This window comes from Anas acuta, chromosome 19 (assembly GCF_963932015.1).
Source record: "Anas acuta chromosome 19, bAnaAcu1.1, whole genome shotgun sequence".
Lineage (NCBI taxonomy): Eukaryota > Metazoa > Chordata > Aves > Anseriformes > Anatidae > Anas > Anas acuta.
In genome coordinates, this window is record NC_088997.1 from 2,345,817 (window position 1) to 2,371,846 (window position 26,030).

Sequence of the window (26,030 nt, forward strand, 5' to 3'; positions counted from 1 at the left end):
TGATTAAACAAGTCTGCTGATTTATTAATATCCTATAAACTATTCTTCTCAAGTGTCACAGAAAAAGCATGCTGTGTAATTCACCTCATACAAATTTGTCAGCCACACCTTTGGTGTGAGATTGCTGCTGAACAAGGACTTTACTATTTCTGTCACCTTCTCAGTGCCAGCACCACAAGTCAGCAACTCCTTTTAATCACAGCAAGTGAGGCAGCAAGGAACGTACAGCACAGATGAACATCTGTCAGGAATAGCAGAGGGCACCAGACCAAGCCACACGCAGTCCTGATCTCTTTCAATTACATATTTGATGGCTCTGTGAACTGATAGGGAGTCAAAGGGTTGTGATGAAATGCAGGCTACGCGAAAGTGTGACATCTTCAAAAATATCCTAGTAATTTTGAAAAGTATATCCATGAACTCCAAGGTGCCCTAGATATTCCTGAAAATGCTACTTGAAATTTCTCTAATTTGAAAAGCTGGTGTTCAAGCATGAAAGATCGTATGAAGTCAGAATGCAATTAAAAATAATATTGAATAATATAGATAGCTCTTAACAAAAAGATTTGTAATCTTAATTCCCTAATTTAATTGCATAAAAATAGTGTAATGTTACTAGGTTAATGGAGAAAATATTATGGAAATAACTTTTTCAGTATGCTTCATTACAAAAACAAAAAAAAACAACACAGATTTGTAATCTCAGCCCTCTGTAAGAAAGTCTGAGCTCTCAAAAACAGATGAAAAGTAATTTCAACTCCAAGCAAACACTGTGTGAGGTAGGGAGTCACTGTGCCACCAAATCTGCACGTATAACAATGTCTGTGTAAGGTGATTCTTATCATCACATGTTCTGGGAACTTGATAATCTTTTTGTACTTACACTTATGACACATCTGTGAGGAAAGAGTGTTATCTACATTTTACAGATGGGAAAAGAGCAATCAAATTATTTGCTTAAGATCAAACAGAAGTCCAGTATGGAGGGAGCTAAATCTCAGGCTAACATTTTAAACACTGGCTGTACCTTTTTGTTGGCAAGTCTTTGATTAATATTTACCTAGTTTTCACCCTCTGCAACACTCTAATACTATAATTGTTTGTATGTTTCTTTATCTGAATGTCCAAATTACTATTGCTTTGATATTTGTCCTGACTGAGACATGGCATTATTTTATTCTGCTAACAAAAAAAAAAAAGAAAACCAGCAATAATATACTTCTCTCACTGACACCTCCTTTTGCCCTAGAATCTATAACTTCAATAATAATTATCCTAAGATTATGCCTGTGGAGAACACCATAATCACTGAACATGCTGAATAGATCGAGAAAGAGAGGTGATAAGCCTTGGCACTGAATTTGCAATGAACATTCATTTCACGTTGCCATTCTGGAGAATCTACCTTCACACAACACATCTTGCAGCTTTAGAAACACCCGGAACCTGCAGCGTGTGTGCCTCAACAGGAATCACAAGTGTCCAGCAGCTCTCAGAATAACAGGCCCCAGCTGCGACATGCCAAAGGTGATTTCAAAACAGGATACAAAGGAAAAGGGCCTCGTAGCTCAGTGCAGTAACCCTTGGACAACATACACTTTTACCTTAACACCATGCAACAGCAATGCTCTTTATGCTGATAATACCCTGAGAAACCTGAGATGTATGTGACACTGCAGGAGAAGCTGCATCCACGTAATGAAAATGAGAGCTCCACAGCACAATCACACTACAGCTGATGTGGTGCTACCTTCAGAGCAGCATAAACACTCTGTAAATACAAGAAAAACAAGGCACTGAAAGGATATTTTCCAGTTGCTTTCCTGCCACACATCCAATTCCTGCTTCCATGCCTGACACACCAGACCTTGCTTGTTGTGAAGGGCAACAGTTCGACTTTCTCCTCACCTGCCCTGCACTTCAGCTACACCACTCACCAAGCTGCAGGCAACACAACCTGACCCAAAACTGGCAAGTGAAATGCAGACTGCCCAAGCATTGAGAAAAATTAATTCTTGTTTGCCATGACCTTTGGCAAAGCCTTAAGATGAGAATATCCATCTACATAATTTGTCAGTGGTCATCATGAGGCCTGCAAATAAGGAACCTTCAGGAAAGGGAGTAATACAAATAAGGAGCCTATTTATCCAATTTATGTTTTAATTAATGTGGATTAAAGTCTTCCTCTTTGGAGAGGAAGACACAAATGGTATGTATGATCTTCCAAGATTTTTCTGAGATGTTTTCAAAAGAGAAAGCTCTCAGCTCTTCCTTCACCCACTCTCTTTGAGGAATTTTCGCATCCCAGGTTTTGAGTTATCTGATGTTCCAGCTATGCTTTCATGGCCCTCACCAGGAGCATAAAGTGAAGACAATCATCAGACTTCTATGTAACAATACGTTAACTTCAAGCCACAAAATAGTGGCAAGGACACCCCTGCAACTGCATCTCTCCCTCACGCCCCATGAATGCACAGCCTGAATCTCTCTCTGACATGGCAGAAGTGTTATTTTAAATTTTGAGGAACTTGTATTACACTGCCTTTAGGCAAACATTGATAAATATCTGAAACCAAAGTCATATGTTAAACAAAGACCTCTACCATTAATTTATATGTGAAGAAGTCAGAACGTATCTTATCCCTTTAGACATGAGGAAGTCCACATAAATGGCATCTTCCTGCTAAACTAAAAACCTATAGATGCACAATAATGAATCCTGTTACAAGAAAGCAAAGGTTAGAAATGCACATGCTTCAAAACCAGGCAAAATAACTAGGCAGGCTGTAACCTCAGAGCTAAATATTCAGCTCAGAGGCACACAGCCTTCAGAATACACCTTCATAATTCTAGCAAATGTTGCACTGCACACTGCTGGTGTTTTATCACTCACCGAATGAAAACCACTCATTCACATACAGAATAGTGCTCTACATCAGAAATACTGAGCAAAGGAGAGTTCAGTTTTATTAATGATGACCTCACATAATACAGGATCTAATCCTCGAGTACAGACTGAAACTGATTGTACACAGCTAATGCACCAGAACTAAGCCAAAGACCAAATAAAGAGTCATTCCAAAACGCTTCTAAGTACTCCACTGGAAATGACCTCACATTAGAACAAGGTTTCCCAGTAGAACAGACTCAGGGAGAAGCATAGACAGCCCCTGGTTTTCACATGAAAGATGAGACCTTAAGGTGTCAGGTTCACCAACAGTTACTGCTCACAAAATTCCAGATTTCCTGTTCAGTGGTCACTGAACTAACGAAGAAAATTACGACACATGATCCAATGTAGCGTACTTAGTGTGTTTTCTCACTTGGGTGGGTTTCCCAATCACCCAGACACTAATCATGAAATTCATCTGTGTTTTAAATCTCTTGGAAGTACTTCTGTCTCCCACTGCAAGGACAGTTCAGGTCAGCTCGTCTATGAACAGGATTTGGAGTCAAATCAGTCTCACCTTGGCAAGCCTGAGATCTTCCTTCTAGGAGCAATTGTTTCACACAGCTCCCCGGCACAAAGCTGTGCCACCACCTTGACTTTGGCTGGGACTCTAACGCATTTAGACCCTGGAGTCAGACCCAACCTGCTCTCATCCCCTCCTGTCTGCGCTGCAGGGGCATGGCGGGACTGCAGCCGCTCAGCTGGAAGGCTGTGTGCCGCTCTGGGCTTCCTCCCTTCGGCACATGGTAGGATCATTTGGCTCAGACACATGTGAGCCTCATTGATGTCACGTCAGTCCCTCCGAATGTCCTGTGAAACCCTTCTGGAGTAGCAGGCTATGGTCAGATCTCACGCGTTTCAGAAACCAGGCTGAGAACATCTCCAAAATCTTTGCTGCTGTGCTCCACAGCTAGGCTACAAAGTCAATGCAGGTTGTACTGGTTCTGACAATCCCTCCTGCTCTTATCTATCCTGTAGCTACAGCACAACTGCAATCATTAAGTCCAAAAAATAAATAATAACCCTGGGTTTAATGATCTGTAATAGGCTTCCTTCAAAACTCTGTCTCAGCTTCTCTGACCCACATCCGCACATGTATTAAGGTCCAATGTCCAAAGGCCTTTGTGAAAACCCACCTACACTGCAACTCCTTGTCAAAATATTCATAGGTACAAAGATGCCAGTGAGAATTGATAACCAGGCACTGGTCAGGTAGATTTTTTTAGATTAAAAATGGAGATCAAATTATGGCTGTCCTGCTTATTTAGATTATAAAATTTATAAGGAAAAAGAATATCTTTCACTGAGTCTAAATACACTTGCTAGCACAAATTAAACCTAAAGATTTAATTAAACATGACTGCAGTGCAAATTATTACCACTTTAATAATGACAGTCTAGAAGGTTTATAAAAGGGAAAAAAAGAATGAATCCTGAATTTCAAGATCAAAATGTTTAATCCTCAGATATTTCAGCCTTAAACAGAAGGGTTCTAGAAAGCTCTTAGCTTTCAGGCAGCTCAACACGGGTAGGGTGAAAACAATTCATGCAAGAGCTTTGGTTAAACTCCCTCACTGAAGACCACCCCTGGAAAAAAAAATAAATAGAAAAGCCCAAGAATAAAACGCCTTGTACATGCCCTTGAAGGCTGGCACCTGACACTGCCGTGTTCACGCCCCCCTGTCTCTCTACGTGCTCAGCATGCACCTTGCTTAGATAGCTCCACAGAGATTGCTGAACTAGGAAGTCCAAAAATGCAACAAATTCCCTTATTGTTCTCATCAATGCAGTAACTATTTTTCTTAGCACCATGTGCTAGGCAAATCATCGCGTGTTCATGTTTTAATCTATCTCATCCAGCATGGAAAAATACTACCCAGCATATCTTCATTGTTGGAATGTTATTTATAGCCATCCTTTTTATGAATAAAGACCTGCTCCTAAGTCAGCTGTCAGATTTCCCATTGTTATTACAGTTGTGATCCTCTGCGACCCCACCACTGACGCTGTAGTAGCCATACCCTTCACCTGGGTGCCTGCAACTGTTGGTAAAGGCACGAGCATTTATTAGGTTTCTTTTTAACTTCATCCCTCTGCAGAGACCAGGCTTTGCTGGAGGATCAGGCTTGCTCAGGGCAGCCAACATAATGCCACTCCACAACATTTATACCCCTTCATGGAGGGGCACTGGGTCAAGCAGCCTGCTCCTCTTGCACCCAGTGCAGGATTGGATTGAGTCGTATGCCCACGGACAGAGAAGTATCTGAGGGAAGAGGAGAAGTTGTACTTCCTCCTCAGCTGTATCGAAATCCAGCCCTGAATGAAAAATAGAAATTGTGTGTATAACAGAAACTGTAGAACAAAAAGCAGCCACAGCACTTTTCTGTGCACACCTTTGTTTGTTGAACATAAAGCCTGAATTGCAGTGAATCAGGCATGTGAAATTGAAGTGTTCAGATAGGAAGAGGGGACAGAAAAAAAAAAAGTATCTGTACCTTATACTGTAGTACCAGAATCAGGAAAGTCAAGAAAAAGTGCTTAAAGTGGAAAAAGAAAAAGAAAAAGAAAAAGAAAAAGAAAAAGAAAAAGAAAAAGAAAAAGAAAAAGAAAAAGAAAAAGAAACAAAAGAAAAAAATAAAAAGAAAAAAATAAAAAGAAAAAAAAAAAGAAAAAGTAAAAGGAGAGGGAGAGAGAGAAAGTGCAATCTCAGTTAATTCACTAAGTGCAAAATCCTGTGTAAGTAAAGTGCTGGCATGCCACCTAATAAACCTTTCCTGTTACTGCACGCAGAAATCACATTTTTCAGTCTCGCCAATCTGGGCTTGAGGGTTGCTGGCTAGGGTTTTGCAGGGGGAGGGAGGATTTTTTATTTGTTTGTTTGTTTCATAGGCTTTTTTTGAAACAAAATGCTAACCTGAATATACAAATTCACAAATAATCTGAAAGTCATGTGGACTGTCAGAGAAAAAGCTGCCAGTAAATAAAAATGTAACATTTTACTAAAAGGTTTCTAGATGTGCACAGGTTGCAAAGTATTATTTATTACATGATAGTTGTTCAGAGCTAGAAAACCCTTTTCCTTTTGACATTCATTTTGGAGAAATGAATAAATTTAGGCAAATCAGGAGTAGGGTAAATCTGGAGAAATTACAAAGGGGAGGAGTTCACCTTCCTGGCTATGGCTTTCAGGTCTGTCCAGGACTACTTACTCCAGTATAAAACTGAGAGCAGAAATATGATCACATACTAAGGAGTCTAATCAATCCTGGTTTCAACACTGAGCCTATTTAAAATAGATAATGGAATTGCTGTTCCTTGTTCTATTCTCTGTGCACATTCTCAAGACAGAGGCAGTAGGTAAGTCCTTGCCTGTTCTTTCTAACCCCATATAACAAGGTTACTCTTATTTATGATTTATTTCTGAGTGTCAGTGCCTACAGGGCAAACTCTCTAGTCCTTCTATTTGAAAAATGAAGAATGTTTTATTTGTTTCTCTGCCTTTCTCATTTGTGGGAAAATATCTAAATACAGATTTCTCTCATGAATGACTGTGGGTTTTTTTTTCACCTTCAGAGATTCTAGTTGCCTTACTTGTCCAATAAAAATCAATGGGGTTTGACTTGATCTCTGTGGTTACTTATATATGTAAATTCAAAACATTAACAAGTAAATTTTTTTTTTTTTGTCCAAAAACTTCTTAATATTTCAAATAGCTTGTTTTAGATTTCTACTCATATTGCTTTGCCATTTGTAAGATTAAATTCTCATAGTTGCCTACTGAGGGAGAAAGAACAGTATGTCTTTTGCTGCATTAGCCCAGCAGATCCATCTATTTTTGCACTCTGTGCACTATGTACATAAGTGCAGTACGCACTTATGATGACTAGATTAAATCACAATCAATAATTAGTATTGAAAAACACAGCAGGTATTTTTATGCTTCTATTAGGTCAGCAATATTGTAACATTGAATAAATAGTCTTTCCTATGTGAATATTAGCACACAGTCTCAAAATTAAAAATAAACACTGCAGTCCTTAATGGTAACGAAGGGTCTATTGTTTGCACTAAAATAGACTAGACTGCATTAAGGGAAAAAAAGAGATACAATATTATCAGTATCAGAGGGAAGCACTGCACCAAGAGCCTGTTAAAGGGACATGGTTTTAAGGCAGCTCAAGATTCAGCTGCCAGACTTAAAGTAACAGAGGTTTGAGGTGCTCAGAAAGTGCCTTGAACATCGCATAAGCACTGGGGTAAGAAAGGTGTTTCCCTCATTTTATTTCTCTGTTCTTAACTAATCCTCTATATCCATGACTCGGTAACTTGGCTTTTCCAGATTCATACCTTGCAGTTAAATATCCCCCTCTTCTTTAGTCCGTATGTTTTAGATGTTCTGTCTCTGGAGGCTTCCTACATGTGTTACAGGTACACACAGACACAAAGAACCTTTGCTCTTTCAAAGTCTACAACTATTGTTTGCTTGATAGAAAATGATTACTGATTAATTAATACTTAGCTAAATTTACTGCTCTGTTAAGGCATTTATTACAGGATCCTAAAAGGCCGCTTAGAAAACACATACAGGTTTTATTAAATCACTGTTAGTAATTAGAGTTTTAATGGAACTAGTAATACAGGGAATGCATGAATCAATTTACTGATTTTTTTTCTAACCACGATCACTTTCTTCCCTAAGTATAGAGGCAAATGGCACAGTCATTAATACTCCAGAAACTTGCTCTCCTCCAACCTTCCTTTTCAAACCTTTTCCCAATGTAGAAGCTTTACTGGGTACATTGTACTAAGTCAATATTTTAAGATAGATATTTTAAGAAACCATGACTTTTGAGCATCAGCCCAAATTATTCTAAGTATCTGTTTTTCTATAAAAAGGAGAAATTTATTTCATTTCTATCTTTGAGTGATACCCACTTATCAGCTCATTTAACATATCTGCACCATGCCTGCTTTCTCTGCTCTGAGTAGCCTGCCAATTCACCACACTTACTTAGATAGTCAATATAGATCCTTGCTAGTCTTTTAAGTTGCTTTCAGCCTTGACCTGTCTTAGTACCATAGCACCTATTTTTTTAAATTATTACTAGTAGTCCTTACAGGGTTTATAAAGAAGCAAGCCTCATTATCCCTAGGCTACCAAATGGAAACAAGTGCACTGGTGCAGCCACCTGCCCTTTCTGTCTTGAAACTCTGTTCAGCATCTCATCCGCTGATTTATATGCATCTCAGCATATTCCATTAACAGGGCATCGATACACCTCAGATGCCTGCTTGATTCCTTTGAGAGATCAATGACCCTCTGGAACTGCTATTAGACAGGCAGTAGTGAGGTGAAATGTCTGCAGTGTTCCAATAGGATTGTCCCAAACCTGAGAGAGAGGTTTTATTAATGGTAAATTCAGTCCAGTGCCATCCAGAGAACAGCAATTGTAGAGGACAGTAATATACTTCCGTCTGGAAGTTTTTTAGTAGAGTTACAGCCAGCTCCATGCATTACTGAAAAATAATCTGCTTTAACAGGAATGGAGTGGCGTATGGCATTATCTCAAATTAGTCACCTTTCTATCTCAGTACAGATTGACTTTTGATCTCAACTTATGACTTATGCAGGATATATTGCTTAGAGCTTCCTTCTTTTTCTTCCTTTGACTTATTCAAACTTCCAAAATAGATTTAAAGCCTTATCTGTGTCTGCTTGCTCTTGTCCATACATATCAGTGTATGCCATCATCATCAGATCCACTGTATGCAAGAAGAAACAAGAGGTCACATTTAGCAAGCTGCTGAGCGTGCACTGAGAGCAAAAGATGCCCACTAATGCTGCTGTCAGCTCTCCTCTCTCCACATAGCTACAAAAAACTGCACAGGCAGGCTTCAGATGGCAGAGAGTTCTCTAGCTCTATCATTTGTGCCGAACCAGTAACAGCACGTTGTGCTCACTATCTTCAAAACTGAAAAATATTTACTAACAAACTTTCCCATTAAACGTGAAACCTGGAATTAAATTTTAGCAGATGAGCTCTCTAAGAGGGATTATTATGGTCAACAGAGGTGTAGCTTTAGATAAGATCATCCGCTGCCATGCTCACTGCTATATGTGGCTTATAATTGGAAGGGTTTTATGGATGAGAGAAGAATGGACATGAACTGTGTGACCAGGATATCTAAGGATGCAAATCCGGTAATCCCCGAGTACACTTATTTCCTTCCATGGTTTATGATAAAGGCACAAAGGTAGCACTGCAGCAATTTAATTCTTATTCTCTCTTTGACATTAAAATTCAGCAAAAGACAGAAAAGCATTTGTGGCAGAGCAGCATATGAGAAAGAAAACTGCTCTTAATTAGCTATAACAGCCTGTTATGGAGAGACAGGGAACTAAGCTCAGTGGGCAAAGAAGCAACATTGCATATTACGGGAAGACTCCTGAAAGGCAGCTACAAGACAACATTAAGGCCATATATGGGATCAACCTTGAAATATTTTTAACTTTTTATCTTTCTGTAGCCAGCCAGGTATGGCACCCAGATATATCTGCATTGCACAGATTTGTGTGCAGATTTGTGCACAGGAATGCTTTGATTCTCTTCACATTAGTCTATGTGTGAAGTTATTCAGGAGTGTGTACTGTGCAGTCATACCTTGCTGTAATTTAAATCAATCTGCACATCCTGACTTCCACTTAAAGAATTACACATATAAGTAAGATCGCCTCTGCTGTCTCCACTGCATATGAAAACAAAAACTGACCCTCAGCCCCATGCAAGACTGCCTGAACTGCTGAGGAGTGATTGCATGTAGCAAGTAGCAATGAATGACTGATACCCCACATGACACAAATCCTGCTTTGTTATATTTTTTTGTGCTAAGTCAGTGGGAGCTGGAGTTCTCGAGCATCCAGCCTTTCTACTAGGTTGATGCTTCAAAGGGCATCACAGCTACAAGTCCAAATAACATTGGTCACTAGTTTGCAGCCTGGTTCTGGTGATATGCAATGAATGGGCAATTTTCTATATACAAAGTGGACCCAGTCACATAATTAATGTTCAATTTAAGGATCAACCTGACCAGAGTGAGTATGCCACATTGTCACTGTTTGTATTAACTCACTATTTAGCCGATCCTCACGCAGAACTGCAATGTGCTGCATCACCTGGTCCTTCTCCAGCATTCAAGCCAGGGTGCCTTCCTGCTGCTCTTCACTTCAGTTCCACGGGAAGGAAAGGAACGTGGTAGAAGCCATTCATAGGAGCCATTCACAGGTGGCAAGTGACGTTACCTCAGCTTACAAATTATTCTTCTTTCTCCTACAGCAAAAGATATCAGGATAAGAATTGGAATATCCTTTATATGATGCGAATTGTACAGTGATACCTAAAATTGGAATCATGGCTTCTCATAGACCTTACATTTAGATTTTGAAAACTGGAAGCAGTCGAGCATTTCCAGAGACAGGGACTGCTGTGAGACACCTTCCTCTTAGCTGTCCAGGTAACCAGTACAAACCTTTTGGCCTCCAAGGCAAGCTGTGAGGCCCAGGTTCTCAGCTACTTGTCTGTCTCCATGCTGGTATGTTTTTTTCCCATTTGTGGTATTGCAGGAGATGCTTTGTTAGTAAGACGCAGAATGTATCAAATGGCCTGGTATTAGATTACTAGTCACTTCTCTACCCATAGGATCAGTCATCATAAACCCAGCACAGGAGACTACAAGAACAGTAAAGCCAGAAAGTAGTTTGTTTGAATTACATTTTTAAAATACTTTAAAAGGGATTTCTTGAATTTTGTTTGACACTGCCTCTGCAGCAAAGCAAATACCCACAGAAGCAATTCACCTTAGCCCTGGACACTCTATTCTTGTTAAAAGCCAGCTTCCTTTTTTGATACAGCAAATTTATGAGGACATATATATATGACAGAGGCTATGACAGTACCACAGGTCACAGCTGAAATTATTTTCCTCGCTCTTTGACACAAAGGAAGTAATTTGCAAGTGTTTATAGAGCAAATCGAAAATCCTCTCAAGCTCTTTAGATTCTTCCTTTAGCTTGTGTGTGTAACAGACTAAGACCTCATTTAGCATGTGATTTATGTATAAATGTGCAAATTATAAACACCATGCACAAAACAGATGTAGTTAGCGTGCAATGCTCCATTATTACAATAAAGTTTATCTTCAAGACTAAGTCCAATGGATTGGAAGGCACATACATGTATTTTATGTATAGATAAAATATAAAATATGTCTCTACAAAATATAGATAAAATTTCCAGGCAAAAGTGGATAGATCACAAACGTTTGTTTTTACAAGGTTAGACATACGTGTACCTAAAGATAAACATTTGGAACTGATTTTGCCTGTCAAAGTGGTTGACCGGCACTTCCTAAGGATGTGTAATACTTAAAAATGTACAAATAGATGGACGTATACATGTTTAGTTTGTGTTCAGCAACCTCATTAATTAGGAAGACAGACTTAGATTCCACTTGCTCTTAAGTTGCTCAGTCTTTTGTACTAAAGATAATAAGCTTCACAAAGCCAGCTAAAAATAGAAGCCCAACACAAACCAAAGCTAAAAATACACTGCATGCAAAACCAGCATTTGTAATTTACATAGAAAAGGCCAGCCTGCCCTCCGCTGCAACGCCAGTGTTTACAGCAGGCTTTAGGGATGAGTGTGGATCAGGTGGACAAGAGAGCAGCAATGGGAACTCTGACATTCAGGGCAGCCTCGGCTTTCTGCAAAGCAGGAGAGCAGTGGGAGCATTATCAGCTGTATGTCTCAGAAAACAAGGAATTGTCAGAGAGAATGCAGCTGAAAGAGCGTGATGAGATCTAAAGAGGCAAACAAAGGAGTCAGTCAGTGAAAGAGAGAGATTTTACCTGAAAAGCAGCAGAGGATGTTCTTACTGTCTCAGTACTTTGGCTATTATTGGTGGCATAAAGGTTATCCAGGCTTCAAGAGATTAAATATATTTACCAGAAACAGCAAACAGTCAGTATATAAAATTCTTAGACTTCCAAACACTTTATTCAGAAGGTCAAAAACTGTTTTAGTAACTCTTCTGGAGATGGACAGATGAGAAGAGTGAATTTCAGCTATGCTGAGCACCACCTGTCTCACTGCCTGGGCTTCCAAGCAGCAGCTCAGCAGGTCCAAGTAGGGCAGTAAGCAGGGGACAAGTAGGACAAAGTAGATTTCGGAACTTTTACGGAATTCAAGCAATCTGACTGCGGTCCAAAGAGCTTAAGGGTCTTTTCCTAGATCACACAATAGCACATTAGCAAACTGCAAACACCTCGGCTTCCAGCCAGAAGCAGTCCTCCATCCAGCTGCGTAAGTGAACAGAAGAGGGAGTTCTCAACTGAAGGAATTTTTCCCCCAGGCTTCCCAGCTAGGCTTGATAGCTAAAACAATTGAAAACATTTACAATAAAATGAAAACAATACGTAATTGTATTGTTTTGCAGCTGTTCTGGTGCCAAGAAACAGCTTCAGTCAGGAAACCAGTTGTAAATTTGACAAGGAAGAAGCAAAGATAAGTAGGATGGCTTACTTGCCAGGAGAGACTCCCTAAATTTAACTGTCTTGAACTTTGTGAAGGAAGAGGAGGCCTTCTGCCCAGTTCAGCCCTGCTCTAAATGAAAACCCAGCGAAGTCAAGGTGCCACCTATTATAAGGTGCATTGTGACTTAAAACATCCATAATACAGTACAAGAGTCAGATATGGATGATAACAGCAGTTTTAAGTCTAGGCTTATTATGTATACTGAATGTTTATGTACACTGAATTTTATTCTGGTGACAACAACAAAAAAATCCCTACCTAATATCAATGAGCAAAGGAGCTTTTGGAAATCCTGGCTTGTATTGAATACTGTCTGAGTAAAGTATATACTTTACTGAGTAAAGTATGGATGCTCATGGCTTTGTGGGTCACAAGCTAATGTCGCAAGCTTGTGAGCTCATGGCTCACAAGCTAATAAAATCTGTGACAGTAAGCTGTAACAACCTCCAGGGCAGCTGTTATCAGAGCAATGGTTTCAGCACTCAACTGCAAAAACACAAATGAAACCCACAAAACAAACAACAAAACAACATTCATCTGCATGCTTCTTAGCAATAAAATAAACCACATGAATGAAATAGGAGGGCTGAGGTTTGATTGAAAGAGGAAGGGGTCAGAGGAATGCAAGAAAGGACCTTCAGAGAAAGAGAGGGGAAAGACTTTGCAGTGGAAAGGTGAAGGGGAGGTTGACATGAGATGGACAAAGGATGGATGAAGCAAGAACAGGAATTACAGATTATGAAGGAATTATCTGAGTGCTGTAAACACCAGGGAGGAAAAAGAATTGTTTAGGGTGGTTCAGTGATATTTCTAGGAGTGATGGGATGCAGATAAGCAAGTGGAAAATGTAAATTATAAAACAGGAAACATTTCCTGACAGTGAAGTCTAATAGACTGTGGAAAGTCTCCTGCGGGAAGTGGCAGGGGCCGCTTAGACAATTAAAACTAGACTAGACAACATGCCTTAGGGCATAATCATACCTCAGAGCACAGACAACTGACTGGATGTGACAAGTATCTTTCCTACTTGCTTCAGAAACGAAGTCCAGAGGAAAAAAAGGACCATTGTAAATGCAAGGTCAGTATACACAGGGAGGAATCACACCTGAGTCAAACACAATACAAATACAAATTTTCCTTGTAAGTGACATAGGGTATGGCAGTTTGGTTTTTCCCGAGCCATATCTATACAAACATCCTGCTCTCTAATGTTACGCTACCACCACCCAAAAAAAAATCTCATTTACAATAAACATTAATACATTATTTGCTCAGGAATTCTGCAATGTTTAATTGACTTATTGTTTAAGTTTTAACAGCTTTAAGGACTTATTTTTTTTAAGGATTGTTGAATTTATGTCCTCATTTTGCTGATACCATCCAGCTTTCTAAACCACAGCTATGATAACTACTTGACAGAAAGCCACTATTTCTTTATTAGTTTGTAGACGCTATGAGTTTTGCAAAAAGTCTGCAAAAATTAGACACTGTTTATTTGGTGTAGGATGTTGAATCTGTCAAACACCTACCAACTGGCAACCAGTTTTGTGGTTGCTTTACTCGAGAAGGGTTGGACTCAGACTTAGCCACGAAAGGCTCCATACCCCACTCCCATTTCACTCCTCTGCTACGGAGGCACTGTATCAGGACCACTGGCACTACTACTTGATGACAGTTATCTTCACTCCGTGCTTCCCCTGGTCTCCTTTGATTTTCATGCTTCCACACTCACAGCCTAAAAGCTTCACAGCCTTGCACCCAATGAACAACATAATTGCTGCACTTACTCCTGATTGTGAATCATATTGACCATAAAATTTAATTTGCACTGCAGTAGTGCCTTGATGTCTAATTCATTGTACAAGGTAGTATACAATCCCAGAACAGCAAACGTTGTTCTGAGGTTTACAGTAAACAGCTTGGAATACCTCACATGACCTTGCTTTCTCACCTCACACCTTTCCTCTCTGGTCTGGCTCACACCCCAAAGAGCCTGAGGCAAGATCTTCGCCAGTGGTTAACTTCTCGTGCTGCATAAATGCTACCATCTTTGAACATTTGCAATCGGGTCATGTCCACAGTCCAGTGTTTTTACCCCTGAAGGCTCACGCACATATAACTTGCAAAGAAAGCCCACTCCTGACACAGAGTGCTGGCACAGAGACTGTTAAAGCTTATACCTATATTGAAGCATATGCATATGCTTTTAACAATCTAGCCAGTGGAATAAAGCAGAGTCCATAAACTTGTTTCCAGTCATTCATCTATGCAAACAGCAATCTAATCAAGCATTGCCAAGATTGGCTCACCCAGTATTTGCTAGGCATTTATTGATTAAAGTATCAGTTAAGGCACTTGGTGACACTCTGTGCTTGGAACTTGTGGTTTTACTGTTTCCCAGTGAAGAAAAGAAATCACTCCGTGCCGCTGAAGGCTTGGCCACGGGATTGTGTACACAGGCCTGAAAAAATGCAACAATCAATTTTAGAAATGACAGGCTTAAAGTTAAGTCTTTTATATGTTTAGAAGTGTGTCAAAAAAAAAAAAAAAAAAAAAACTTTACTGAAACCAAGTTTTTTATAATTACAAAATCTTAATGGAACGACAATGTAGAAATCAGTATCTTGCAGTATGAATGTAGCAGTATGCCTTGTTTTCTTGTCTTCTCAATATTACTAAACATTTACTAAACTAGAACATGAGTCAACATTATTTGTAGTTTTCAGCACAAATTTAATTTTTCAGCACAAATAAGAGATTAACTTAAACAGCATAATTTTTTCAAGATTAAATTCTTTGCCACATGCTCATCCAAGATTCTGTTTTTGTTAGTACTGCTAGCCACACGTTACAGCCAGGTTCTATTTATAACTTTTCTAAATACTAAGTAGGAGAATGGCACTGCTATGCTATTGATGTGAAGATAAGGTGTTAAAAGCAGCTACGAGCCTTCTAGCAGATGTGTTATAAAAGGTCACAGATTACGGTAATTAGCAGTCTAACGACATGTAGGACTCCAAAACAACACCTATAAATTGATTAGCCTACTTACTAAGTTGTATGTCATTTTCTAATAACAGACAAACAGAAATTATAATATTAATCATGATTATTACAGCTTTTGAATTGTTATTGATCAAAGTTAAATAGGCAAAGAAAACCATTCCCATTAAAATCCATTTACAATGTATTATTGTCATAAATAACCATTGAAATATGCTGCTATAAACAAAACAGTCCTTATTTTCCCAAGTAGATCAACTCAGATTTCATTTAAATCAGCTCTCTTCCTCTGAATTTCCCATTTCTGGTGACAATGAAAAAGCAAGATTAAGATGTTCTATTGAAAAATTCTGCAACCCTTTGTGGGGAATCACAGCTGTGTTAGAATGAGGACTCCTCATTTCTTATGAAAAATGAGACCCTTTGTTTCTTAAAACTTCTCACTGCATGAGCTATCTTTAAAATGGTTTGTGGAACAGTGAGACACGTCATCTTACATAAGTGAATTTCCAAATAAATGAAACAATGACAAGTACAGATAAGATTATTTCTTTTTTTTAACGCTACATAACTTCAGGTGTGGAACCTTTGCCTCAAGGATTTGCTGAAGCTCAGTTTTCAAAAACAGATTATTCAGAACCACAACCTATCCAGAGTTCTAATACTTCATGCTAGCACAGTTTTTGGAAGGAGTATCAACAGGTGTAAAGTGATTCATTTAAGACTAGAAGGAGATCTAAAGAGGACAGAGCTGCTGGCTGCAGGATTTTTATGGTCTCTTCTGCAGTATTTGATATTAGAAACCAGCTGGACTCACTGGATAGTGAGCTCCATATTGCTAAGAAATCTCTAGAAACATGTTAAAGATTTATTTACAAGCAAAGCATTCAATTCTTACCAACCATCAGCATTTTTACGTGTAAGAGATGAGACTGGGACTTCTTATCCTAATAAAATTGGTCAGACAAAACTAAGTTGTTGACAAAACTGTGGCCAATCATAACTTCATCACTCCCAAAGGATCCCAAGTTGTGAATCCATTTCACATCTGCTTTTTGGAGGAACAATCCGTACGGTTTTCACTCGTCTAATTCTGAATGTCTTTTTTTTTTTCAGTAGGATACCACTGGTGCTATCAGTCTCAGAAGGAAGAGCAGCCCACCTGTAAAGGTACTGATAAACCATTTATTTCTGTAACCACATTAGTGTTTGAACTCTCCTGTTTTGCAAAAGGACTCTATAGCAATAATGCAAAAATGCATCCAACTCAGCATTTGATGCTGCACAATCATATTGTATGTAAGCAGAAGTGCAAATAGAATATCTAAAGAGGGGTATTTTGAAAAAGGCAGGGCTTGCTCTACTTGTTTCGTTTCAGCACAGGATGATGTTGCAATTAGAAATATGTAATCCAGAGATAATCATTCCAGTGTGTTGGGTATAGACACCTGTTTAGATTCTTAAGGACAGAGTTACGAAAGCTTCTGATCAACCAGCTAACCTCAGTGATAGTTCACTTTTTATTTTACAGCCATTTGTATGTGCACATTCTCTTACTAAGAACATTCTTGAAGCATATTAATATTTTTCAAAACTACACAAATTATGTGCCAAGAAAGTTCCTTTTTTAAATTCCCACTACCCAAGGACCTTTCTTTTGAAGATATCTTCATTTTCCCAAGCAAGAATATAATATCTGTTGGGTGTTTTGGCTTAATTGAGCATTTGCAGTCAAAAAAACAAACAAACAAACAAACAAACAAAAAAAACCAACATATTTTCTTTGTATTTGAATAGATCCTCGACAATGGAATTTAATAGATGCCACCTGCAAAGGAAGCTATCAGTCTCCTATCAATATTGTCACCAAAAATGTCATTTATGACAAGAGCCTGCAGCCACTGAATTTTGAAGGTTACGATGTGAAGGGGTCTTCCAAATGGAACATCGAGAACAATGGACACACAGGCAAGTACTGTCTGATACATCCTTACAGGACTTGTGCCTTCACTCTGAACTTTCCATTCATTTCTTCCATTTCTTGAGCAAGTTGTTAGATATCACTGCTGCTATTTAAAAGAAAGAAAGAAGATGGTATCCCTACATTTCAAACAACTAGCTGAAATCTTTACAGATTGCCACCTGTTTTCTTCACGTGCAGCAGTAATGTAACGTGAGGTTGTTGATCAGCTATTTACTGATTCAGTAAACAGTGAATCTGTGAACAGCAAACCCCTGAACCCACTCAACACTGATTCACTTCCTCTTCTTCGCTAGAGGCATTAACGATGATGCTTCAACAATATTACACCAAATTACTTTAAAAACAGCAACAACAACATACAACAAAACACCAGTTGTCTTTTTTTAAGTTATTTATAGGCATTATTAAAATCTTAGATGCGTTGTTTCACCTGCCAAATTCTTAAAATGGGAAGTTGCAAGTGCTAAATATATTTGTAACTTAAAACTGAGGGGTAGGTACAGAGACAGCTGAATAGATTTTTCAAAACCAGATTCTAGTTTAAATCACCAGTATTTTGACAATCCACAAGAAAAATCCATGACTGATTTTTCACCAATGTATGGGCTAATGACTTTTGCATTACAGAATGATGTTTTAGAATCTATCAGTCACTGTGTGCAGTAGTGTCTTTTACACACAAAACTATATTCTTAAAGATAGGTCAGAACTTTCAGCTCAAAACACGCAAAAGGATCAGGGTTTTCATCTCAGCTTTTTAGATTTCTTTCAAGTGCAACCAATTCCTGTGCTACAACAAGAACAGTGACAGCGCTATTGCTTAAATTACATCAGCAATTAGAAGATCTCTGTGAGATTAGATTATCATTATGTTCACTGATGTGCAGATTGTAAAGGTCAGTGTCTCCAAGGTCTTACAATCTCAATAAACCAATCCAACAAAGATATGTTAACATGCATTTACAGATAAAAAAGTCAAGTAACTAAGTGACACAGAAGCTTCCAGCTCATTTGGAATTCAGAATCAAAATGAAATCACCAGGGTTTTAATCCAGGTCAAAACAATCTTCCCTGGAGGGGGGGGGGGGGGGGGGGGGAAAGTACTGGACTTACTGTAGAGAACTTAGTCATATTTTGAAGCATAGCCCAGATGTCTCAAGCACATAATGTACTTTACATGTGATGGTGGTTTACAGATACAAAATATTTTCTTCTAAGAAAATTTTATTTTGCTGTTAACAAAGAAAGATGTGAAAGTCAAAAAACACCTTCCCAAGCACTGCTCTGCCTTTTTCCTCCATTTTACAGACAGAAACAAGGATCATCAAATGCATTTTCTTACAGCTGCAACCGAAGTCATGGGTCAGCCAGCTCTCCAGGTTCATAGAGCAAATCCTAGGTTGAAAAGGGAACAGAAGCTCCAAGTACTATTCCACAGATGAGGGATGCCCAAATGCTGTTGCATATTACTGGAAAGTGGGCTGTGATATTTCTCCTTTTCATCTCTAATTAATCTCAGCTAACATTTTTTAAGAATTCAGTTTCTGTAGGGTGAAATTTCTAGGAAACTTGGTATGAAAAACCAAGCCAGAACTTCAGGATAAATTTGAATCACGGGAACATGCATCTCTTTAGTCAAGTAATGTATGACTTGGATATATTTTTTAAACTATTTATTTGTTTTCTCCAGTTAAAATAACATTGAGCACATCCCCTAAAATCGGAGGTGGAGGTCTGAGAAGAAAATACAGAGCAATAGAACTTCACTTCCACTGGGGAGCCCCAGAAACGGTGTACCTTCCTGGGTCAGAGCACAGCATAGATGGAGAAAAACAAGCTATGGAGGTAGGTGGCACTATCTGTGGGTTTGGGCCATAACTCAAGAGCTCTACCTCTATATTTTCAAGATACCATAGGAAGAAAAGCATGGGCCAGTTCTCCTATGAATGCCCAGCAGTGGAAATAAAGAACTGATGACACATTGCTTACTAATCAGAGCACACAGGAAAACCTACTGGGTTCATACAGCAAAGGCACAGAAAAGATAACAGATTTGCACTTTTATAGCCTTTTGGAATATTTTGAAGCCTGTGCAGCTTGATTACCCTCTCATGCTGCTTATTCAGACTATATATCCATTTCTGGGACTGTAACCACGAATTGACCTATACAACTGAGAAAAGTATTTTCTCCAAGTTCAGTTGCAGGTGCTGGTAGGAATGGATTAGTAGGTTCAGAGCCTCGGACTGTCTCTCCCCAGCCTGCGGGCAACAAAGCAGCCCTGGCTCCACAGACTAAGTGCAGAGAAGCAGGCAGGCTACACTGAAATAACACCTAATTGCCCTCAACTATTTTGTTACAGCTTCACATTGTCCACATAAGAGAAGATGCTGTGGATATAGATAGTGCAAAGAAAATTTCAGATGGGATAGCTGTGTTAGGATTCTTCATAAAGGTAGGTGCCCAAAATTAAAATTCATTATCTCAACTGTACTGGTAAGTTGGCTGAGTTGTGTCGATGTTACATTATTCCTAAACCTTTCGCACTTCCACAGAAGTGCAGTGGCAGCACCTAGCTCCTTTATCTTTTCCTCCATTCTGTTTGCTGCTGTTAGCTTTGTAGTTCTCGTCTGTTTTATTCATTTTATTTAAAATAACCTGTTGCTGAGAAGTGCATGATATGGAGTAAAAATATTTCTATTTCAGGTTGATGAAGAAAATAAAAACTACGCTACTCTAATAAATGAATTAGATAATGTTCAATACAAAGGTAAGACATGGGCTGCTCAAAAAACAGTGTGTATATACTTCAAGCACACATACTACAAAGTAATTCAACATCCAATCCTGTTCTAATTATAGTAGAGATTGTCACATGAAATTCAAAGCTGAAGGATAAAGTTTAGTCTGTCAGGTACTCAGAGCATTGCAGGCAGGAGGAAATCTGGTTCTCCCTATTTGCAGATGAAGAACACTGAAGCACCACAATGAACATTTCTTCCTCTGCAGAAGGAAGCAAAGTGAGAAGAAAAATATGCAGAACATTTTAACAAAGATAAAATGTTTTTAACAGAAGAGGTGTTCAGAACCTGCAGCTGGTAGTCAGGGATTCCACAAGCAAGGCAGTGCGGCTGCCCCAGTCAGCCTGGGAAGAGAGCAGGGGATGAGGCTTTACATAGCCACTAGCTGCAGTCACATTTGAAGCCAGGTGTGAATACCTTCAGCTGCACGTGTTAAAAGCAACGTTTCTGCATGCTTTGCCTAGGGAAAGCATCACAGATGGACCCTTTGCCACTGAGTTCCCTTATTCCACCTGAAGACGATCTTAGAACGTACTATCGGTATGACGGCTCCCTCACCACTCCTGACTGCCACGAGGGTGTCATCTGGACAGTGTTTGAGAAGCCAATTGAACTCAGTATTTCCCAGGTAAGTCACAGAGGGATGTTCTGAAAGATTTTAGGTTAGAGGTTGGACTCAATGATCTTGAGGTCTCTTCCAACCTAGACAATTCTGTGATTCTGTGATCTGCTTGCAGTGATTTTACCCTGTGCCTACCTGCTCTCTCAAATGACCCGTTAGCTGCTCCACTGCTCAGAGAATCACAGCATAGAATACGACAGAGCATCCCGAGCTGGAAGGGACCCACAAGGCTCCAACTCCTTGCTCCATGCAGGACCAACCAAAAATCAACCCCTGTGTCTGAGAGCACTGTCCAAACACTTCTTGAACTCCGGCAGGGTTAGTGCTGTGACCACTGCCCTGGGGAGCCTGTTCCAGTGTCCAACATTCCCCTTAGTGAAGAACCTTTTCCAGCACTGTGTTGCTATGACAAACATACGTATGCTTGGCATTAATCTAAACCCACACACTCTCTAGTGCCAGTTATGACAACATCACTTTATAACCCTGTTAAATTATCTCAGAAAATGGCAGGAAAGGGGAAGGAAGGGGAAATGATGACATGAAAAGCAAACCAAATAACCCCATAGGTAAACGCCTTGTTCAGTGCTTTGTCAAGAGCACTTCCCCTGTATTCATCTGCTTGCCCCAAATTTCACTGCCTTTCTTGTCTTATAAGTACTAGGATACCAGAAAAGTCCAAACTTTGAATCTATCAGCATCAGCTTATGCAACCCATTTTTGTCCTACAAAGAGGAACAGGAGACTGAATCACGACTGCCTCTAAAATATAGATTGTTCAGCTGACAGAGTACACAGTCAAACAATTAAGATGTCCTGGAGTGGGTTCTGAGCAATATCTATTTGGGCAAAAAAATCTATTTGGGCAAACAAAATCTATTTGGGCAAGAGCCAGGGATTTTATTTTAGTTCCTTATTTGCAGTGTATTCACAGTCACTTCAGTCAAAGGGCAATGCTCAGCCATACACAATGCTAAGCCACATGGTACAGGAGTGAGCATCTGCTCACTCCGTGACAACTTCTAAGCAGTTAGAAGTTTGGAGCAAGGAAAGAAATGAGGCACGTAATCCTAGCCCTCTTACTTCGTGTCTCTGTGATGTGACGGACAAGGACAGGGCTGTGCGTCAGGAGGACTGCTCTAATGAAGTCCTTGAGCTGGACAAAGCATTCAGCTCACACAGAAAGGAAGCCCACGTTATTTCCGAGGTTAAAAGAAGTTGGTGGCTTCTGGCAGTAGCCTCCATCATGATGTTTCCTGCAAGATTTAATGCATCCATACAGGTCAAAACAATGCCACGAAGTAAGGCACAATCGCTATAAAATATCACAATTTTCACTGTTTCACAGGAAAATAATTTAACAATTTTTATTTATTTATTTATTTTCAATGTCTGCAGGTTTCTCAGTTCGCAAGAGTTCACTTTGATGGGAAGAACTCAACATACATGACTGAAAATTTTCGGCCTATTCAGTTACTTAATGAACGATCTGTGTATTGGTCCAGTGCCAGCACCCTCCTGCCTCCTGCTAAGGTTTTAATGTTGGTCCTGACCCTTACGTACATCCTGAGTTCTCTTTTCCAGTGAACCCTTCTCACTTTTTTTTTTTGGCCAGTTGTTTTTTCTATCAAGTCTTCTCTTTACCTGCCAACTCCTGAATTAGACCTGAATACAGAATGTTACCTTTTTTCCTCCATACACTAACCAACAACTCCTGTTGCTGCTATCACATAAAAATTAAATCCATTGCACTAAATTGCAAGAATTCTAAGGAACTGTAAGAGAAAACTATGAAGAGTCTAATTTAAAAAACACTTAAAGAAAATATTAGGATGGATTATCTTCTGTATATCCTGTAACACAACACTGGAAGGACACTTTACAAGCTCTACAGAGGACTTTCTGGAGGAATCTGTTCTTAAGTGCCTGTGAAGGTTTTTGTCTGGAGTACGTTTACATTCAACACTGCAAGTCAGGAGGACAAACATCTGGAGTAATTCTTATCATGCCTACATTGGCCTATGTGAAGGTACAATACAGAGCATAAAAATGCTCATACAGTTGAGCAACATTTCGGTCATTCTACCTAGCGATGTGGCAAATTTCATCTGTACTACCACATTTTTTCCACCTTCTTCTTTCAGAATATCTAAAGTTAACTCTTAGGTAAGGATACCGGATTCCTTGTATCTAAGCTACTGATTCTGGATTTCAATTTCTCTGCTAAGCCTATTTATTCAGCCTAGTACTGCATCCTATTTCAGGATGCCCATGGTAGATTGATGTGCCAGAAGGAAAAAGGGGAGCTCGTCCGCATATACCAATTGCACACCTGTGGAAATTCTCTCTTAGGAGGGCCATGGTTGAAGCCTGAGACTTTGATGCTCCTTTACATTTCTTATTTGAATAACAAAATGGGACAACTCAAGTAAAGTCTCATTCCAATATCACATTTTAGAAGCTTTTAAATTTCAGTTTGAACATTTCAGTGTGAATATTTCCACATGATTTGTTTTTAGAATAACAAGCCTGTAAAATATTTACATATGGTTAACATTCATAGTTTTTGCAAGAAGATTTTGATTTGAATTGATTTCTTCAGATCTCACCCAGTTACTTACAGAAAAGCTCAATATATTGGGAAATGGGATTTCCTTGTGCTATTCTAGTTCCCTCTCTGAAAACAACTGTAACTGACTGTTTTCTTAGCTAATGCCATACAACATGTTGCAGCTACTTTGAGAATTCTAAGTTTTGGCTATGCCAAAATAGAATTTTAAGCTAGTGGACTTGTACTATTTTCTTTAGAACAATGTTTGCAGGGATGACTCTACGCTATGGCTATATAGTCATTTTCAGGAAAATCATGACAGTGTGACTAACCACAGCGCACCAAAGGAGAAAAAATATTTTCATATTTAACAATCAATAATATAAGCTTGAACAATGTAAAAGCGAATGTACCTTGTTACATTTAGAGGAATGGTTAGGACTAACTGTATTTTTAGATAACTGAAAACTTTTGAGAAGCAGACATAAAAGATTAAAACTGAACAGACCTACTATATTCTCATTGCCTCGAGTTTTTATTTCTTTTGTCCATGCTGAAGAAGACCCCACACAACATCCATTGGGAAAGGGAATGTGACTTTTTTCTATTTTCTCCACAAGAATAAGGGTTGGGCTTCCTTTTTCTCAGGGTGGTTTGGGGGAAAGGAGGGATTTAAACTACAGTGGGATGCTACTGATATCAACAGGCTTCTGGAGCTTTTACTTCATAGTGGTCACCAGAGTATCACTCTTCCCCTGACAAAATTGCTTTGAGTAGAGCACCTTGATAACCAGACCTGGTGCACACTTCCAGCCCATTAGGTAGAGGTCAATCAAGTTTCTTTCAGGAAACAGTACCATGGATTTACCCAGTATAACTTCACCTCTGTACAACTTACCTACTTATCTCGCTCTGTTGAGCATCTCTATTTTCATTACATTCTTCAACATCCTGCAAGTACAGAATGTGCCAAGAAATTAAGAGGGAAGATGTTTTGTTTTGAGGTTGTTTTCCAAGATGTAATAAAAAGACATATTCTGAAAGGCTCACATTTTATTGCTCTTTCAAGGTTTTAGAGCAACATCATATACACCATGATCACGTACATTAAGTCCCATAGAACTGGGATCTCCCATTTTAAAAGCCAGAAATGTGAATACTGCTCAGGCCGCCGCCACTGAGAATACCTTTTGCATTAAACAAGCCCCCTGTATCTGCTAGGAGTACTGAGTAAGAGCCCATCATCCCTCTTCATTCAGATTATTTCCTAAGTTCAATAAATAATTCTCATTTCACAGGCAGCTCCCTTAAGGTTGATCGCAAAAACTAAAGAGCACCTGGGTCAATTGCCATTTATTGCCAGTAATTCACAGAGCAAATTCCCACTATTTTGAGCCTCAGTTTATGATGCGGATACTGAGGAGCAGTTACTTTACACCACTTACTTACTACAAGGGAGGATCTTATTTGCTATGAAACATAATAAAAGATGACTAAGAGGAAGAAATGAAGAAAAAAACCTGCTGAAAAGGTTAGTTCCCTGTAAGTACACTTCTGCATAAACCCCAGCATGAATAAAATCTAAATCGACAACCATTTTTACTGAGTGCATCTGAATTCTTTGACAATGAAGAAAAGGGAAATGCAGGTTTTTGTTGTTGTTGCTTGTTTTTATATTGTCTAGCTGCAATTTCTTCCAAAAAGCAAATCCAAATCTTAAAAAAAGACAATCAAACAACATCAAAAGAAAAAAAAACTCTAGATATTTGTAAAAGTTCCTTGCAGATGGAGCATTAAAATTGCTCTCTCAAAATCACTTTTACCAAAAAAAAAAAAAAAAAGAAAAAGAAAAAAAAAAGTTTGTTTAAGCTCCCAGTCTATCTATGCAGATTCCGCATATCTTTACTGACCACATACTCGGCAACGTCCTCTTCTCTTCTGGACAAAAGATTTTTGTTTTTCTCATGTTTTTAGCGTGATCCACATAGCTGTAGTATATGATATTTTTGTTTCATAAGGATTAAAGCATGGGGGTCCCATTCATTTCCATTTGTGCAATATAGATTATTAATCCCCTCTAACTGAGGGTTCCCCGACAACAGCTCCAGGTCCATATACCTAGACTTTTCAGACACTCATGTACATCTGTTTATCTCAGCTGTTACAGTAGTTCACGATGACAGAAGCTTTTTAAAGCTTCTAAACCTCACAAGGCTTCACAAGTTCAAGCCGATCTGTGAACATCATCTGTGTTCAAACTGGAAATTGGTAAAATGCATGCAGCACAAACAGCAGTGGCCCACGGGAGCTACAATCTGCAACTGTGTCAATGATCTAGTTCAATTTGTTCTTTGTCAGAGGCTGCTCTTTGCAACCAGATAGACACATGCTGTTCTGGTTCTGAATATGACAATTACAGGGCAAGAATTAATGAAGTAAATCAATACAAATTGACAGCAAAAGCTGTTCAATTAAAAGCAGTAAAAGACAAGAGGGACATTTGGTTTTCTTTTGTGAAGGTAGTTATGC

The 26,030-nt window shown here is 39.0% G+C and overlaps 1 protein-coding gene and 1 long non-coding RNA gene across 3 annotated transcripts; one reads left to right on the forward strand and one right to left on the reverse strand.

The window, feature by feature from the left end:
• Window positions 1–4,388: 4,388 nt before the first annotated feature.
• On the reverse strand, window positions 4,389–8,134 carry LOC137842422 (uncharacterized). Its single transcript, XR_011089055.1, has 2 exons — window positions 7,298–8,134; window positions 4,389–5,266 (listed from the first exon to the last, which is right to left on the reverse strand). It is a non-coding gene; the product is annotated as an uncharacterized lncRNA (long non-coding RNA).
• Window positions 6,084–24,013, forward strand: CA4 (carbonic anhydrase 4). Of its 2 annotated transcripts, none has more exons than XM_068656436.1 (8): window positions 6,084–6,307; window positions 16,663–16,713; window positions 17,341–17,511; window positions 19,218–19,372; window positions 19,890–19,982; window positions 20,234–20,297; window positions 20,793–20,956; window positions 22,349–24,013. In XM_068656436.1, exons 1-8 carry the CDS (start codon window positions 6,250–6,252, stop codon window positions 22,535–22,537), a joined length of 945 nt encoding a protein of 314 aa, XP_068512537.1. In that variant the 5' UTR covers window positions 6,084–6,249; the 3' UTR covers window positions 22,538–24,013. The 2 variants fall into 2 exon arrangements, with proteins under 2 accessions (XP_068512537.1, XP_068512536.1); XM_068656435.1 differs by having other exon boundaries at window positions 6,095–6,307; window positions 16,660–16,713.
• Window positions 24,014–26,030: the final 2,017 nt, after the last annotated feature.